This window comes from Conger conger, chromosome 14, assembly GCF_963514075.1.
Source record: "Conger conger chromosome 14, fConCon1.1, whole genome shotgun sequence".
NCBI lineage: Eukaryota > Metazoa > Chordata > Actinopteri > Anguilliformes > Congridae > Conger > Conger conger.
Window position 1 is genome coordinate 26013682 of NC_083773.1, and position 19746 is coordinate 26033427.

Sequence of the window (19746 nt, forward strand, 5' to 3'; positions counted from 1 at the left end):
CATGACCTGATTTATTTAGGTCAACATCCCTCTGATTTGAGAGTTCTTTAGCTTTTTCTGTGGTGAAGGGATTTCACAGTAAATTTGTGAATGAGCAAGTAATTTTAGGCCACAATACAGTTCCTTAAGCCTGACATTAATTTGCAGTTCATTTTATTGCACATTTACTGTATTTAGTGTGACTGTCTTTAAAGAAATCTCTAGGGTAGTACACACACCAGCTTCTACATACTCTACATGCTGTAAAATCACTATTGTAAATCCACATCATGATTAGTTGAACTAACAGTAGTATTAATCAACAGAGAAATCAGGGACAATGTCAGGTACAGATTTAATGTGTTGATTTACGGATTAAAATTTATATCTTGTTTGTGTTTCACAGAAAATTTCCCACAACTTAATACATTGGTTGCATAGAACCCTGAGAAATGCATTGGAGCCAAGTCCAACATCATAAGTAAGATAGTAAGATTTCCAGTTTACATAGAAAGCTCAGGGGCATATACAATTTAAAAAAAGGGTTTCTTCCAGCACCAGCTACAGAACAATGTGAGAAGCTGAGAGTCAAGCTGTTTTAAGATAAGAATGGGTGGCAACATAAATTCAAACACAGTATGACAGAGTGTGGAACAGAAATGTAAAACTGAGCACTGTTTCATAAACAATCATAATCATTTCACCCTATTCACTCAGTAGAGCACAGTAAAATGTTCAGCATTAATTCAACTCTTACAGAGCACATATGGTGTCAATGAGACTCATTCGACAGTCTATAAGACTTACATGAACAATTAGACATTTTACCCTGTGACTACATCTGTAAACAAGTAAGCAAGAATTGTATTTTTTTTCTGGTTTCCTGTAGCTTGATCTTGTATGTATAATGTACTGTGCACTACACATCCCTTTGCTGTCCTGGTGTTAGAAAAATAAAACATAGATACTCTGCCCTGACTGATGGTTTTAAATATGGAAATTGAGATATGTATGCATTAATTATTCTCTGTGTTCAAAAGCAATCTACAAGCAATGACATACTCTACCTAACAAGTCTTTTGAAGTATAAAACTGGGTTTTCAGGTTGATTTCAGTATCAATATCAAAATCTAACATGTTGTCACCTGTCTACCAAAGAAGCCAAAGCCATATATCACATCTCAGGCAATAATGCTCTCATTTTTGTTCAGGGAAAGTTTGCCCCCCCCCCCCAAAGAACTGGCATATTCACTGAGAAAACAAATTATTGTAAAACTGGATCACCAAATATCAGAATGTGTTGAGTTTATAATAGTTTAGGAAAAAGTAAAAATGAATGGTCATCCAGGCTGGATTTTGTGTCTCACAGCAAACCAGTAATAATGAATCAGCTGTCAACCTTGGTATAGGAAAAAGCCATAATAAAAACCTATCACATTTAAGAGATAATGAGTACATCGGTAAAGACAAACATCCCCTATGATACAGTTACATTCAATAAATCAAATTACAAATGAACAATCTTCATAAGAACTCAGTCCTCAAGCATGAAATACTTACCAAACATATCAGCGATAAAAGACAAAAGAAAAAACTGTTAATCAGTTGAACTATAAGCATAATTGTATGAAATTACAAAAAGATTAGTAAGGTCTGGAAATGATATTACTCTATTATCCCCAAAAGTTGAACATTACAAAGGCCATTTCTTGTAGTGTTGGAGAAGCGGTTGTCTCTCACTCTGTGCAGATGTCTGCCCTTGATGAGCAGGGCTGACCACATACAGTACCTGCAACTCCTATCTAAGGCTGTTCTGGTGTGGGATTGCATATTGTGGCCAGTCTGTGAAATCTGGGACCCAGGTACAGGAGGTCATCTGGTACAAAACTGCCGTCCTCAATGGAGATGCGATCCAGCTCTGAGTTAGCCATGGAACTTTCTTCATATGTGTACACTTTGGGGTCATAATCACACAGCGCCTCTTCAACTGCTTGGATTGACGACAGTCTCTGGAAGAGGACAAAAAGAGTCAACATGAGATTTCATTTATTTTATTTCTGTTGCAGACATTCACATATGATCTTCATAATACCTTGATTGACAGTCTCAGTAGGGGTGGTCTCAGTAAGGGACTCATACATTAATTCAATAATAACTGCCTGATTCTGCCATTTGTCAGTGATCCTCACTCTTGGTGCTGGAGAGCCGCAGGGTGTGCAGGCTTTTGATGTTACTCAGCACTTGATTGATCAATGAAAAAACAGACATGTTCAGACCATGTCAGCCACGGAAAAACCAGGCGTTCAGGTGCAGAATGGAATTGAGTGCATTCATACGCCAAGAATCCAAACACTTTTAACTGTCTGTGTCAAGCCTGATTAATGTGTTAATGGTTTAAAATGTATAACCATAAATCAGAAAGTACCTGAGAGACCAATGAGAAGAGAGCTTCTTTCCCCATGAAAACAGAACCACCCTTGGAGGACATCGAATGGTGTCCACTCAGCATCGATGTCTGCCGAAGATAAAAAGGGAAAACTCTAAAAGTATATTTTGTGATATTACATACACTCTGATACTTCTTAACTATAATTTAAAGAATGAATATCAGTCAGAAAATGTACCTCTCAGTGTAGTATTTACACTGAATAAGGTAGGTCAGGTCAAAGGCACTACAGAGAACATCTATTTTATTATGTGTAGGTTTACACATTTAAGTTCCACATACCTTATATCGGTCAGTCCTATGTCCCAGTGACTGCTGCAAGGTCATGGTCTAAAATTCAGTATAAAAAGCAACACAATTAATCATCTGACTGTCAGTGTTTCAGTGAAAAACAGGCTGGGAATAAACTTGCAGATGAAAACTGTACCTTGTACGCTGAATTACTGTGATGTTGATGGTAGCTTTGTGCCTCCCTTTGGTACCATTCTTGATAAGCTTGTATTTGATTTGTAACCTAAGAAAAGATTAGATCATCTTTTATTTTATTACAGTAAGTTAGTCATTGGAAGTATATTCATAAAATCTTATTTAATTGTGCTCTCAGGTTTAGTACTTGTACTGTTATTACATTGTACATTGCATTGGTGGCTATTTAATATTATTGGTTGTTGGCATTTTCAGAGGTTGTTTACCTGATGATTGGATGAGTTAGTAACTGTACCATTTTGTGCACCGTAGAAACCTTGAGCTGCTGTTGCTGTTGCTGCTGCTGCTGTTGCTGTTGCTGTTGCTGTTGCTGTTGCTGCTGCTGCTGCTGCTGCTGTTTGCTGCTGGTCCACTTTGGCTACTTTGACTATTTTAGGTGTCTCTGGCATCTTAAAGATAAAGAGTGTGTGTATATATTTCAATACTAAATCAAGGCAATTTAAGCAGACCAAGGCGAAGCACGCAATTTCAAATGAACAGCACAGTGCTTTATCCACTTTTTCTAGCGAAAAGTTTCCATTTCATTGAATACCAAAACAAGTTCCACAAAAAAGTAATGCTTTCATTAATTAATTAAGTTAATGAAAATGACTAATCAGTCAATGACTAATATTGATTGAAAAAGAGCATGTTTTTGATTGAAAGTTGATAAGAGATGTACCTTGCAGTCAGTTCCTGGTGTTTCTATATTGGAGGGGAGGAGCCCATCACCGGTATCAGAGAAAATTGGGAGCTCAAACTTCTCCCTCCCACAGGTTAAGAGAAAGGCCAGAAGCAGGATCCCTTAAATCCAAGCATGCAAGAACATCATTTGGGAGAAAGGCTTTGCATTTCCACCAAGAACCAGGGCGCTCATTTGTAAGATTTCAGTAAACAGCAAACATAAATTTAATCCAGTATCATACATGCTGTAATGCTACAGTATGTCAGATTAATTTAATGTCAAACAAAGGACTTTTTAACATGGTTAAGGGTGCTTTCACACCTGCCTTTACCAAACAAAAAAATGCAACTTTGTATTTGGTTTGGACCAAATCAATCGAACTATAGGTATGAAAGCGCCCTTTAGTTAACAGACACACATAGTCATTGTTCACAACAAAAACTATATCAATATGTTTTTCTATGCTATCCAATCATCATTTCAAATGTCAATATTCAGCATAAGCTGAATAATTGGCATTGTAAGTTTGTGTCATAACACAAATCCAAAATGTGTCATTTGTGATTATAAAAAATATGAAAGTGATTGAGTAATTGAGTACATTATTTTTGTCTTTCATTTTGCCGACCACTGAACTTGCCAAAATTGTGTTGAACAAATACGCATTAAAAAGTACTACCAATACTTATTTAAGTAAAGGGATAATTGAGTCAAGCCCTGTAACTTTGCTGGTTGCATTCAAGTGTATGTCTATGTAATAATACCATTACAATCCTATTATTGTTACTGGCAAGATTTCATGCAAGTCAGGCATGAGCAACTGGTGTTATCAAGCAGTTGGTTCTGATGGGGGCTGTACTTTGCCAGCTAGCTAGGACTAGGAGGTGTGTGGTCAGAAACAAGGCACCCAACTACTACCCTACCCTACAGCTGCTGAGAACTGGAGCTCCTGGCCACAGCTGGCACAAGCGTGACCTGGATTCAGTCTGGCTGGGGCTACATGGTCCATAACTGCAATGCCAGAATGAGCTACTACCCTCAGGAGCACGGCCCCTGTATGCTAGCATACTCATAATCCAGAGAGGTCAGGGTGGTCTCGTACCCAGTAGCGCTAGCAAGGCGAGGAGTATGATCCCAATTCCGGCACCATTGATCTGGGAGCTGGAGGAGGCTCCCCGGTCCCAGCAGTCAGGCCTGACGGAGCAGTCACACGTGGCGATGGAGATGTTGTGCACAGAGAACTGTTCTTGCCGGTCATAGATCTTCAACTGCAGCTGGTGAAATCCAGCGTAAACGCTGCTCTTTTTTATCAGATTCACCGTGTACCCTTTGGAAAAGGAGAAAGTCTGCTTAGGGGCAAAACATCATTCAATTAACAAAATAGCCCAAATTAACCAAATAGCTATTGGCCCTTCAACCAAATAATAAATGAAACAATCTGATTTTACTTAAATGATTATAACAGAGGTGTTCAAGGACATTACCAGGTTATGGTTGATAAACATATTGTCATAAAACAGCTGTTCATTTAACTTCATTGGCAGTGATCAGAGGAGTCAGGGAATGCCAGACATTGTTCAGCCAATCAGGTGTTGGGGGGATCAATAGATGGCCAGGTGTACAGACCCAGTTTTTGTGGGAATTTGTCCAGGGCATTTGAGGTTAACAAGCCAACTCTCAAAAGTTTCATGGCAGCTTTAATGATTAGTGACACATCATTGGCTTAATGTCTCTTCTAAATGCTGGCACCTTCTCGAGTAGCGCTACTCAACTCCTCGCCCTACAGGCCACAATGTTTGCTCCTACTGTGCGCTACCCCACATGATTTCACAAATTAGCTTATTATCTGAACCAAGCAGGTAAAATAATTAGTGAAATCAGGTGGTGTAGGGCACGGTAGCAGCAAATACCTGCAGACCCTGCGGCCCGCAGGACAAGGGGTTGAGTAGCATCTGTTCTAGAGCATAGTACCACCAGTGTGCTGGGCTGGTGTAACAAATTTCTTTTCCACAAAAAGAGGAAAGAGTGGCTTCTTCTTGTCCATCAACCTCTATCTCACATGCAACAGCTAACAAAAGTGCATTTCATATGAAAATCAAACACCATGACAGCTAGAAAAGCAGAAATACAAAAAAATCCAATGAGTGCTTGTAAATGAATTAATGAATAAATTATTATTATTATTATTATTATTATTATTATTATTATTATTATACCATAGTTGGTATCAAGACTCCATCTGTTTTCTTCATCACCAAGCAGCTCAAATCGAAAGGGGCCACCATAAGGATCGCCATCATCATCATAGGCAGTGATGTTAGTCATAGTGTTTTCATCCGACAGGCATATGGACATTGTGTTCAACTGCAGCTGGGGCAAGTTGTCATTCTTGTCTGCCACGTGGAGTGTGAGTGTTGCTGTAGCAGTCATTTGAGGTTCACCTGTTTGACGCAGAGTGAGTCAACAATGTTAAGTAGAACACTTGTCCTGGGTTCACATGGATGACGGTAGATGGAAGAGCATTTTATAAGGATGGCAAAGAATGCAATCGATAGCAATGGCTGTTGAAGTTTAAAATGATAAAACATTTTTACTGTTATATTCAAGGGAATTCCAAACCGCGTGACACAACACAACAACATGACATGGAAAATGAGAAATTCATTTTGTTGCCTTTTTCCCCAACATAGATAAAGAGCTATACCAAGCGCAATCCTCCTTTTTCCTATCCATATTGGCTATTGCCTACATATTACAGGACAATCACCAAGCAACACCATCCATCCATCCATCCATCCATCCATTATCTGAACCCGCTTATCCTGAACAAGGTAGCAGGGGGGCTGGAGCCTATCCCAGCATACATTGGGCGAAAGGCAGGAATACACCCTGGACAGGTCACCAGTCCATCACAGGGCACACACACCATTCACTCACACCTACGGGCAATTTAGACTCTCCAATCAGCCTAACCTGCATGTCTTTGGACTGTGGGAGGAAACCCACGCGAACATGGGGAGAACATGCAAACTCCGCACAGAGAGGCCCCGGCCGACAGGGATTCAAACCCAGGACCTCCTTGCTGTGAGGCGGCAGAGCTACCCACTGCACCATCCGTGCCGCCCCAAGCAACACCACCAGAGCAAAATATATTTTATTTGTCTTGGTGCCAAACTGACTTTTTTTACATAATGTTCCAAAATTGCTGTTCTGCCATCTACTGTGATCAATGTGCATTACAGGATAATTCAATCTCTCTTAGAAACAACAATATCTGACCAGTTTACTGTGCTGGAGATTTGATAGTGAATGATATAACACAGAGATTTCAGAGGAGCCCAGATTTGGGTCCAGATACACTACACTTATAAATGACAACAATAGCACCCAAATCATGTTGAAATTAACATAACATAATGGCGAGAATCAACCTAGCAATGCTCGCCTTTTCCTACACCTAAAGTAAATGATCTATCTATGGTGTGAAAACTAACAGGAAAATGTCATCTTAGCAGAGGCATCTTAGAAACTTAAATAATAAGTCTTACCTCTATCAATTGCATATAAGGTAATGATGTAGGTGCCATTCACCACATGCTCTGATTCTCTATCCAGTACATTAGCTGTTGTAACTGCACCAGTTTTGGGATCCACTCTCACCCAGTTAGCAGGGTCATCGCCTACCACATACCTGTGATGGTGAAATTAAAACAAATTGTCTATATTTTGCTTTCTACCAGCATGATTAAGAGAATGACTAAAATGGCACCTTAATAATAGTCTCACTCAATGTCATCGGCAGATTTTCCATCTGAGTCCTTGGCGGTGAATGTCTCCAAGAGGTGTCCAATCCCTTCATCTTCATCTACCAAGGCCGTCCTGGTGGAGTAACTAAATTCTGGGGGGTCGTTGACATCATCCACAAGAATGGTGACGTCCTGAGACACAAGAACCGGCGTGCCTCCTCTTCCTGGATCGCCATCAACATTAGTCACCTTCCAGAGAGTGCCAGAACTCTTCCTCTTGAGCTGGCAGGAGAAGTATGGGTCCTCATTCTCTGCGGTGATGGTCAGCTGTCTCTCTGAGTCCTCCTCATAGTCCAGAGGCTGCACAGTAATGTCCCAGGTGGATAAAAAGTCAGAGTAAAATATCAAATGTTATAACATTGGTTATGGGGCACACAGACAGTAGGGGGTAAGCCTTATGTAGTCACTAATCAAACATTTTCATTTGGTATCATACTGACACTGATTGCTTGAGCTTTGTCATCTGCTTTTGTGAATACAATAAAATTCAAAGTCAAAGTCAAAGCCTTTTGTGATCTGACTTCCAAATGTATCTGTGTATTTTATATCAGGCCATTTACCAACCTTTTACAATGCAAACTACTCAGCGGCTAAATGAAAACAAAAACAAAAAAAGTTAATGAAATAATGAGAAGATGATGCCTCCAGGAAATAATGGCATTGTTTGGTTATTAGATAATTGCTCAACCATTCACAGTGACAGAACCTCAGAAACTGTAGATTGAAATTCTAGCAATGAAAACAATATAGCATTGTGACTGAAATAAGATCTTACCTTTACGACTGACAGGATTCCGTCATTGTTTTCTGGGTCAGTTTCAATCTGAAAGTTTGCATGCTTGTCTCCCTTTATTGTGTATTTCACTCTCCATGCGGCAGTTCCCTTCGTGTCTTTATCTGTGACATGTATTCTGAAAAGAGTCATCCCAGATGCCCTCTCCATCACTCGATCTACCCCCTGAAATATGTAGACTAGTCAGGTCTCAATCAGCATTTGTTTTCAGCTTTGAAAAATGGTGTTAAAAAGCAATACTTTAATTTAATTAAACTTTGAAGACCAATGTAGATTAGGTTCAGGTCTGCAAATGTAATATATAGTCTTTATATATTATAGTATAGGCTTTATATTATTGGGAGTCTGTGCTTTATAGAAAAATGTAATACAAATCAATGGTTGGCATGAAAATAGACAATTTGAAGAGTGACCATGCAAGCATTATGCTTAAAAAAGCATTTTCTTACATTGGTTCTTGACTAATGCATTTCTAACTATGTGTAATGCAGTTATGTATACATTGTATAATATTTCTAGTACAGATAACTGGACTGTATTACAAGGGGCTTACTGTGCGACCAGCAAAGACAGGCATGTGGTTGTTTTTGTCCAGAACATTAACGATGACAGTGGTTGAGCTTGACAGTTGAACCTTCTCCCCAAGATCCTTTGCTTCAACCACAATGGTATATTTATTGGCTTTCTGAATAGAAAAATAGATTCACATGATGAAATTGTAAACATGTACATCAAAAGTAAATGAAAAGTGCATCTTGAATTTTAATAGCAAATATGATCATTAAAAAAAATAGTGCATGTTCACTAGTATTTAACTTCTGAATGACTAAAGAAATTGTAATGCTCTTTATGGATGTCTAAGGCTACAGTACACAAGTGACCAGGCATATCTGCAGTCATATTTCCAGTGAAATGTTGGGGAAAAAAAATTATTTTTAAAGGGGAAAGAAACATGAATTAGTCTAAACTGTACATGTGTTTAAATGAGTAAAAGTACATAGCAAGTACATTTTCTGAAGGGGACCCTCTGCAACCAGTAGGCAGACCCAAATATAAGATAAGATATTTGCAAGTAAGATCACCCGTGTTACTTGTCAATTTGTGAACAGTGAATATATCAAGATTTGATTGACACCTTGCCAGATGCGTAACTTTGAGACAAGGAAGGAGGGATTTACAGAAGACAGCTACGATCAAGAACGGAACAGTTATCATCTTTATTTCATTATGAAAACAAGAAACCATTTTCTTTTCCAGTTCTTTGTAAAACCCTTCAAGACAAGAGTGCACAGTAGAGATAATATAAGTACATGTTGTGAAGTATTTGACTTCAGAATGACTAAAGCTAATTCTAACGCTCTTAAAGAACAAGTAATGCCACAGAAGAAAGTGAGAGATCAATTTACAGATAGATGCTGCAGTATTGCAGTATGTGCAATTTCATTGTTTATTTTCGCCAGAGCAAAGACCGGAATTCTCAGCATTTTGAACAGGTTCAAAAAATGAAGGATAGTCCCATTAACAAAAGATGTTCAACTGGCTCTTAAGTACACACAGTTCCTTAAGTACACACACTCTTCCTCACCTCATAGTCCAGACATCCTTTGAAAGTTATTCTGCCATTCTTTTCAATAAAGAATTCTGAATCAGGTGTGCTGGGGGTCACAGATTTTATACTGTATCGAACTGTTGCATTTAAGGAACCTGCTCTGTCATCATCTGTGGCCAACATAGTAATTACATTTGTTCCTGTGTGCAGGTTATAAAAAGACTGTGTTAATACAACATACATATACATGCAATCTATCATTATGTCAATAAACTAAGGGCAATGTGTTGCAATGTAATACTGTAACAATTTACAGATATACTTGATATTAAAAGTAACCTAATACATTTGCTATGAAAGATGCACATCGCCTTCATGATCACGTCTTAAATTTCTTACTTTATTCAAAATGATGTGCATTTTGGCAGCTAGCAGTCCGAGAAATGCATCCACATGCTTGCTTGACCATGAATGCTTTCGAAAATATATAATGCAAAATATAATCATGAAGGTCTTGTGTATGCCTTGAGAAGGCTTTATTACACTTGATATAAAGTGTCCACCCATTTACAATAAAAATGATTACATTTGATGTTGATTTGAACTATTATTAGTTACCTTGATGCATTGATTCTTCAATGGAAATTTCATACAGTTGTTCCCGAAATGTAGGTGCTTGGTCATTCACGTCCTTTATTGTAATCTCCACTCCTAGCCTTGTGTCCAGTTGCTGATTAGACACATTTCTGGCTTCAAATTTCAGCTGCAAGCACATTTCAGGAGAGGGGCACATTGTTTTCATTACATCCACTGAGGTGACAAACTTGAAAATTCTACCACTTGAAAACATAGTGTGCCATACCGATTGTTAGAGAGAGAAATCCTGAGTCATTTTAAATAGCATGTCTTTTTAAAGGCTCAAAACGACTTAGTAATGGCTGGGCTTATAAACTAGGTTTTGTAGATACCATGTACTACCATAACTTAGACACAGTTGGCATTATACAATGGGGTTGGGGTGTGATTAATCACTATACACTTTCCTTTCACTGACATTCCAGGCAGCCATCAGCTATATCAGTTGTTATTGGTTGGAGTGAACAAACAGCTTGTGATGTCTTTTTTCTTACCTTCAAGACTTGGTACTTCTCATAGTCAAGTTTCCCCAGGACATAAATGACTCCAGTGTCTGGGTCTATACTGAGGACTTCCTTAGGATCTTCATCAACACCATTTCCATGGAGTTTGAATCTCACCCGGTAGTCACGATCCACATGGACCTGAGATACAGTGTGGAGTCATATGAGTCTGTGTGCACATATGTGCACATACACACTCCCCACAACATATTTTATTCTTCACAGCAATATAATGAATCAAATTGAAAATAATTATGCAACAAATTATGCAGTGATTATAATTAGGCAGCAATTATGCAATGCTTACATTTCCAAGCACATATGGGAAAGGTCCAGGATGTTCCTCTTCAATGCTGAATGAGTCTATGATCCAGGCTCTTTTCTGACGTATTTTATTCACGGGAGAGGATGGGGCGACCATGCACAGGTGCTGGAGAAGTAATTATTTTGTTATTGTCATACAGAGATCCTATTGCCTCATCCACCTTCTGATACCACCTGCTATTTGTATCATTTCTTGCTTCCTGATGGAAAACGGTTCCAGTGAAGCTATAACAGCAGCTTTTTCAGCCTGCTAGGCTGGGGTTCCGTCAACTTTCGTCTTTAACTTGACAAAAAATGAAAAGGAAATACAGGACTTACAGGACATAAAACATATTTTAAGTATTACACCTTTTCACTAAAGCAGTCACAGCCACTAAAACTTTCGAAACTCTTTATGAAGAAAATACTTGCAAGTTAAATCAAATATTGATTGAACACCAGTCTCAATGTGAATTGACAGTTAATGTAAGCTTTTATCTGATTGAAATTAATTGCATTTTTCCTAATTCTACACCTCCCCCACCTGTCCAAAAAGTCACCTGTGCACTCTTTAGAAGTCCTAAGAAGCAGTGACACTAAAATTCACTACAGTGAATCACACATCCTGTGTCACAGGATGACGACTGTGCCACAAATACCAAGAAAAATAACATTCAAGCCTGAGCTTTGTATTTTATATAGCTTTTTAATCTTATGTCCTAAAATGTAGATATTTTCAAATATTTCCATACTTTTATAACATTTTTTTTTTTTTGATATGCAACAAAAAGCTGTCTGGCATATATCCAAATCCGTGCCTGCTGAAACACATTTGCCTTCTCACACATTTTATTGCGCAAGCCAAAACTGCTTACTGCTTCTCAGAGCTGCAAATACAGAGGTGATTGTTCTGGAAAAAAATCATACTGTCATCATAAGGCCTGGAAGGGAATATTTGCTTTCACAATGAAAACAGATCAGTCATTAAAATTCATGAACAGTCACTGTTGACATTGTATGCAATGTTAACTATAAAAACATGACCATCAATAACATATTAACTCAGCCATAACCTGCAAATAATCCTGAAGTCTTTTGAGAAAACATTGCATGTATTGGTAAACGATGCCAGTATCTCCTTTTGTTGGTCATAATGTGTAATAAAACAAATTCTGCTATCAAAAATAATGAAATGAATAGTTTCAAATATCAAAAATATATCTATAAAGAGCAGAGAATAGTTAAAAACTAAAAATAAATTAAAATTTAATCAATATTCGTAATATTTGGGGGGAAAAAACCCATTGGCACGAATGTGTTGGTCCCCCGAGCTAACTAAGAAAAAAAAAAGCAATGAAAAGCTACATAGCCATAATTTGCAGATGATCTGGAGACTTGTAATTTTGTGTTTGTGGAACGATTTATTGCTTCAATTGCTTATGTGAAGTTATTGTTGTTGCCATCTATGATGAAATCCGCTAGCATAGCACTTAGCAGTATATCGGAAAAGCCATTCCGCGGGACTTCCGCTTTACCTCCTTATAGTCTTTAACTCCTCCACCCCCTGCTCTCCAAGCTCCTTGCCTCCACTGTCCCATTTTCGAAGTAGACGAACCAAAGGGTTTAAACCCCTCCCTCCTACACTCCCCCGCCATAGTGCCCAACGATGTACATTTCAGCGGAAGTCTTTTCATGTTTCTGGGTGACTTCATCATGCTCACGCCCACATACTATGAGAACCCAACCCACAAAATCTGGCACTGTCCAGTTCCAGGAAGCGGAGATGGCAGGGAACTTGAATTCTTCCAATTACGCCAAATATTTTGCCAAATTTGTGTGTCGTTATTATCACGCATATCATCCTACCAGGATTGGGAAATGTCAGTTTGTTTTTGTGGCTGATATCCTACAAACAAATTTTGTAATTTAAAAAAGGGAAGCAGGTTTATATATTTGTTTGTACATAAAACCAGCGTGACTTTAAATAAGCACGGCAGCTACCATTATTTCAGAAGCCTACGTAAACATGGATGGATTAATTTATTCAACCAACTGTTTCCAAATTACATATATATTAAAAATAGATGTGTTACAGATGTTGCAATGGGAAATAATTGTTTTTCAATGTGAACACTGAACATTGGAAAACGATTACTCGAAATGCCAGTTCGAGTAATCGTTTTCCAATGTTTCTGAATTAGCTGATATGCAACTTACAATAGCCAAGAACATAAAATGTTACAGTGCAAGGTGTTAAGATCGGGCACATTGAGATTCTGGGATTACAGTAAATAGTCATGTTTGTATAGATTTTTACTTTGATCCAATGTTGGTTACATATTAATCAGGCTGCCGAACACAGGATGTCGAATTTCATTACGGCGAAGCCGAAAAGGTTGTCCCAATTGTCTTCACTCACCCTCGTTCACTCCTTTGCTCTACATTTTCCCGCTGGAGTGAAGGAGTGGTACTGGGGGAGTGGAGTTAAGGAGGGTGAAGTGAACGAATGGGACGTAGCCTAGGTAGCCTGTGTTCGCGGTAGGCCTAGGTTGTGCGTTAGATAGGTAGTCTGTTTTGTAAAAGCAATCATCAATAAGATAGTGTATCAAGCATATCAAGTTTGTTTAGTAACAGAAGTTTAAAACGACCCATTGAGGAGGTCGAGGTAGAAGCCAGGACGCAAAATATCATACCTAGCCTCAGCGACAGCCCGACTGGATGATTTTAATTATGGTCTTGCTAGTGAGCACTTCAAGAAGATGCGAGAAGCGAGAAAGGAGAAAGGTTCAGGAATACGAAATGGTGTTTTTATTAGAGTCGGAGCTGCGGTCTTTCAATTAGAACTTTTACATAGTTCTGTTTACTGAATGCACATAAATTTTCCCGCTATGTCCACATAGCCTGTCAAAGACAAACTCTATCTTAAATGACACAACTGAAAAGTCAGTGCTAGTGTCATATAAATAAAGTGCCTACTCTGCACTTTGATTTAAAGGCAATTGATCGCTCCCAACTTTCAACAGTGAATGGATCCTACGCGTTTTTTTAATAAACAAGTTCACTTTGTTTTAATTAACTATATACAGTATTGTGTTATTTTGGTGAATGACCGGTGTTGCATTTCTCTGTTGTGTCACTTTTTTTTAGTAACGTTAGAATAAGGGCATGCAATTAGCATCAATGCTTTTTTAAATAAACATCTTCTGTATACTTTGATTTAAAGGTAATTAATCGCTGTGAATGAAAACGTGTTTTTCAATAAAGAAGTTCACTTTGTTTTAATTAATGAAATACTGATTAATTAACTATATATCGTGAATGATAGGCCTCCTGATCTACTACATATTTGAGCTTTCATTCATGAGCTGTCAGCTTGTAGGCCCAGTGCCGCCAATAAACCGCGGCTCTTTGAGTCGGCAAAGATAAAAATGCAACGCAAACGATATAAGATAGGTGAGCATTAAAACGAACTTAATGACAGGTAACAATAGTTCACAGATTATGATTTATTCTAGCGGGACCACTGTTCACAGGTACCCTCTTACAATTAAAGCACTGACAGTTCATTTCACACTGAACATTGTACAGTTAGTAATAAAAAAACGTTTACACATTAAATGTCTCAGAATAAATCGTCGTTATGGAAATACGTGTCCCTCAAATTGAAAGTATGTTGTATTTGTTTCATTTCCTTGTACTGTAAAAGCAGACTTACCAGTGTCACAACAAGGAATATAATGGCAGACTTCATGTAGCAGCCAAACATGGCGAAAATGTTGTACTCCCTGTTGAATCCAAGTAGTTGCTACAGCCTTAGACCTGATGGTGGTGAGCCTGTCTGTAAAAGTGAATATGTGTTTGTGCTTGTGTGCCTGTGTATAAGAGAGAGAGAGAGAGAGAGAGAGAGAGAGAGAGAGAAAGAGAGAGAGAGAGAGCGAGAGAGAGAGAGCTGAAACCACCTCCTCCAGCCCCAGTGAAAAAATGCATTGAGAAATACACTGAGAAACTGGCATAGTGGATACATACATCCTTACAGCAGTTAAAAACATTTTAAAAATGTCAACGGTCAAGAAAAAAGAAAGATTTAATTTTTCAATAACGATACTGCAGTGGGAAAATGGAAATTAAAGAATTGTAAACTCCGGGGTAGAGTTACTGTAAACACAATTAAACACGATTAAGTCTGATTGGCAAATGGCACACAGGCACACATACAGAAATGAAGGAAGCAATATGTATTTTGTGATACAACTTAAAAACTGAAGATAGACTATTTATGAAGCTTGAACAAAAATTTGTATCAAAACTGAAGAAATACCGAATTACCAGATATTAACTCAGATTTAAATAGCAATAACTTTGACAATTAATGTCAAACATTCCTGTAGTTTGCCGTCACCAAAACTAATGTAAAGAAACAGCAATACTTCAATCTGAACATACTTGAAGTAACACTCGCGAGAAGCAAACAATAAAAATACTGTAACGGACTGAGTTCTGGTTAGTAGCTGTTACTGTTACTTTAAGAGACTGTTGATGACGTTGATGAGGGAGGGATTGTTTTGGGGTCTGGGGGAGGAAGGGGAGGGGCCACGAGGAAGCGTGAGTGAGACTCGTGTGTTTTGAGCTGGTTGTGAACTGTTCTTGTTTTGGAAATGTGCCTAGTGATTAAGGAGATTAAAGTGCGGTAACGAGAACCCCTCTGTCTGGTTTGTGACATGCTACACTGGTGTCAGAAGTAAAAATAAATAATAAGAAAGAAAGAGACGAAGCTACGAGGGAAGTACGCCTACACCGCTAACGCTAAGCTAACCTAACGCACTCCAAACCTCCCAAACGGAGTCATGCTGCCCGGCGAGGTGAACAAGATCAAGCGGGAGGAGGAAAACAGCGCGTGGGGTCGATACACGGCTGCCTGGCAGGCGGAACACAGTGAGCGGAGCCGACACGAAACTGCCAAGGAGGCAGAGCGCAGAGAGCGGGTGAGGAGAATGACCGCTCAAATGGCTGCTGAGGCCGGGTTTAAACCGGCTGCCCACAGTATGGACGGACGTGCGGCGCGCAGGGGGCCGCTGGCCGCGGGGAGCGATAACGTCAACGTGGCTCCTCTCTCAGTGAAGACCCCCAGGTACGATGGCAAGGCTGATTGGGAGGCTTTTCATGCACAATTTGAACTGTTATCCCGGGCTAACAATTGGTCCAATGAAGCTAAGGCCCTCCAGCTTGCAATGTGCCTTTCTGGGGAGCCTTTCTCGCTGAGTGGGCAACAGCGGCCATGGACGGGCATGTGGAAAGCCCGGCCACCTGGCCAGAGAGTGCCCCAACACGGCTGAGAAACCGGGAAACGGGATGGGGAACGCATAACCGGGACGGTGCGACTCCCCGGGGCGGCGTCCCGACCCTGCACAGGCGGGGAGACAACACAACACGATCAGGTGGGGACATTGCAAACAGGGGAGGGTGAGGGCGGCCAGCAGGTGCAAGTCGTTATGCTGGGCCGGACGGGGACAGGAAACTGCTGGTACGCCCCGGTGACATTTGCGGTGATATGCTGCTCCGCACTGGTTGACACGGGTTCATCAGCCACCCTGGTGAGACCCGACGCGGTGGGGAGCGGGACCACAGTCTTACCCACCACGGTGAGATTACAGACAGTCACTGGGGACCGGGCACCTATGGTGGGGGAGACATTAGAGACTGTGGAGGTGGGGAGGGAGAGACTTCACTGCCCAATATAGGTAGCGGAACTAGAAGACTGCATATTGGGACTGGACGTACTCGAAAAACTGGACTGTGTGATTAGCACCAAGAGGGGGACACTCACATTCCCAGACGGACACGTAGTGCAAATGACTAGACAACCCACCCAGCCGAAACGTTCCCCGGCCCCCACCGTTGCAGTCCTGGCAACCGAGGCAGCGGCCAACACGACTTCCGTCTGCATCCTGGATAGACACCCAATACTGCCCCATACCCCGCCCACCACCACAGAGGCGCAACCGCACCCCACACCCGCTGCACCGACTGGTAGTGGGGGGGGAGAAGACGGAGAGAGGGTCTTGGTCGTGAGGGAGGTGTGGCAGGGGAACTGTGATGGACTGTCTCACGTTGAACAGGGCCTGCTGTGGCAGCTGTTATTAGAGTTTAAGGACAGTTTTTCCCTATCAGAGGATGACGTGGGCCAGACCCACCTAGCCCAACACAGCATCGACACAAGGGATGCCCCGCCCATCAGGATGAGACCCCGCCGTCTTCCGATGGCTCGACAGGCAGCGGCGGAGAAGGCGTTACAGAACATGCAGCGTGCTGGACTCATTGAACCCTCCACCAGCCCCTGGGCCGCTCCAATCGTCATGGTCCCCAAGAAGACAAAGGACGACTGGCGCTTCTGCGTGGACTTCAGACGCCTCAATGGCGTGACCAAAAGGGACGCCTACCCCTTTCCACGAGTCGACGAGTCCCTCGATGCGGTGGCAGGGTCCTCCTGGTTCACCTCGTTGGATCTACGCAGCGGATACTGGCAGGTCCCCCTCACCCCCGATGCCAGACCCAAAACCGCCTTCGTCACACACGGGGGCCTGTGGCAGTTCAAAGTTCTTCCCTTCGGCCTCTGCAATGCACCCGCCACGTTCGAGAGGCTGATGGACAACGTGCTCGCTGGGATCCCCCGTCAGGAGTGTGTCGTATATCTAGACGACATCCTGGCCCATGGAGACTCATTTGAGACGGCCCTCAGGGCGCTTAGACGCGTACTGGAGAGGGTAACTGCAGCGGGTCTGAAGTTAAACCCCCAGAAATGCCGCTTCATGAGACGGGAGGTCAGATTTCTGGGGCACAAGCTGGGTTCTGGCGGCATCGGCACCACGCATGAAAAGGTGCAGGCGGTGGAAGACTGGCCCACCCCCAGCTCCGGTTCCGAAGTGAAAAGTTTCACAGGACTAGCCTCCTACTACAGGAGATTTGTGAGGGACTTCTTCACAATAGCCGCACCCCTGTTCCGGCTGCAACGGCCCAGGGAGAAGTTCATCTGGACAGACGAGTGCCAGAGAGCATTCACCTCGCTGAAGAAGGCCCTCATGGAGGCCCCCGTCCTCACCCCCCCGACCCCACCCTGCCCTTCATACTCGACACGGACGCCAGCAATGTCGGCGTGGGGGCGGTGCTGTCGCAGGTGACCTCGGAGGGGGAGAAGGTGGTGGCGAACTACAGCAGATCACTCAATAAGCACGAACGCCGCTACTGCGTCACCAGGCGGGAACTGCTCGCCGTGGTCATGGCTGTCGAACACTTCAAGTATTACCTCGGGGGCCTCCACTTCACAGTCAGGAGTGACCACTCCGCCTTGCAGTGGCTCATGACCTTCAGAGAGCCAGAGGGTCAGTTGGCACGCTGGATCGAGGAACTACAGGCGTACGACTTCAACGTGATCCACCGTGCGGGTAGACAGCATGGGAACGCGGACGCGCTTTCCCGCCGGCCCTGCGCCGCTGACGGCTGTCGCTACTGTGAAAGAAGAGAGGTGCGGGAGGAGGAGCAGCTGCGACAAGGAGTGAGATGCGCAACAGCGGCCCTAACAGCTATCGACACTGGAGAGTGGAGACGCAAACAGGAAGAGGACGCTGACATCAGATCCGTGCTCACGTGGGTAGCGGCACAACACCAACCCCGGTTGGAAGAAATCGGCCTGTGTTCAAGGGCTACAAAGGGACTGTGGAGTATGTTTCCTAACCTGCGTCTGTGTGACGGGGTACTGCAGAGGGGGTGGAAAGACGCGGCCACAGGGGAAACGCTGTGGCAGGTGGTCGTGCCCAGGGCCCTGCGGGAAACGGTGCTACAATCAGTCCACGGAGCCCCTGGATCTGGTCATTTCGGGGTCAGCAAAACGCTCCGCCGCCTTCGTCAGGGGTTCTACTGGGGCCAACATGGGCGGGACGTGGGGGACTACTGCCGCCGCTGTGACAGCTGCACAGCACGTAAAGGCCCCACGGGCACATCTCACTGCCAACTCCAGCAGTTTCCGACAGGCTGTCCCATGGAGAGAGTGGGGATTGACGTGCTCGGGCCGTTTCCTCGCTCAGAGAAAGGTAACCGCTACATCCTCACTGCCATGGATTACTTCACTAAGTGGCCGGAGGCATACTGCCTGCCAGACCAAGAAGCAGAGACGATAGTAGATGCGCTGGTGGAGGGGATGTTCAGCAGACTGGGGGTCCCGGAGGTCATTCACACTGACCAAGGCAGAAACTTTGAATCCCGCGTGTTTGCGGCCATGTGCGAAAAGCTTGGCTCCCACAAGACTCGCACCACACCCCTCCACCCGCAAAGCGACGGACTAGTCGAAAGATTTAACCGCACGCTGGGACAGCAACTGGCCATAGTGACGGCTAAACACCAGCGAGACTGGGACGCGCATGTCCCCCTGGTGTTGATGGCGTACCGGTCTGCGACGCAAGACTCCACCTCCTGCTCCCCCGCCCTTCTCATGCTTGGCAGGGAGATTAGGACCCCGGGTGAGATGATGTTGGGCAGGCCGCCCGACCTCCCGGCGGACCCCCCGGGGCTTGAATATGCCCGGAAGCTG

General features: G+C 42.6%; 1 protein-coding gene across 1 annotated transcript; it reads right to left on the minus strand.

The window, feature by feature from the left end:
- Window positions 1–317: 317 nt before the first annotated feature.
- LOC133109416 (cadherin-like protein 26) lies at window positions 318–18246 on the minus strand. The gene is made up of 17 exons (XM_061218740.1): window positions 14881–18246; window positions 11170–11292; window positions 10854–11003; window positions 10342–10486; window positions 9760–9923; window positions 8728–8859; window positions 8157–8339; window positions 7362–7681; window positions 7124–7266; window positions 5792–6016; window positions 4678–4902; window positions 3573–3694; window positions 3118–3300; window positions 2853–2939; window positions 2708–2755; window positions 2405–2494; window positions 318–1988 (listed from the first exon to the last, which is right to left on the minus strand). Exons 1-17 carry the CDS (start codon window positions 14929–14931, stop codon window positions 1782–1784), a joined length of 2598 nt encoding a protein of 865 aa, XP_061074724.1. The 5' UTR covers window positions 14932–18246; the 3' UTR covers window positions 318–1781.
- Between the last annotated feature and the right edge of the window lie 1500 nt (window positions 18247–19746).

Coding starts and splice junctions, on each gene's coding strand:
- LOC133109416 (XM_061218740.1), bottom strand. CDS start 14,931: ATGTTTGGCTGCTACATGAAGTCTGCCATTATATTCCTTGTTGTGACA. Junction 11,293..14,880: donor TATTCCTTGTTGTGACACTG/GTAAGTCTGCTT, acceptor TTACTTCTCCAG/CACCTGTGCATGGTCGCCCC. Junction 7,267..7,361: donor AAATCTGCCGATGACATTGA/GTGAGACTATTA, acceptor TCACCATCACAG/GTATGTGGTAGGCGATGACC.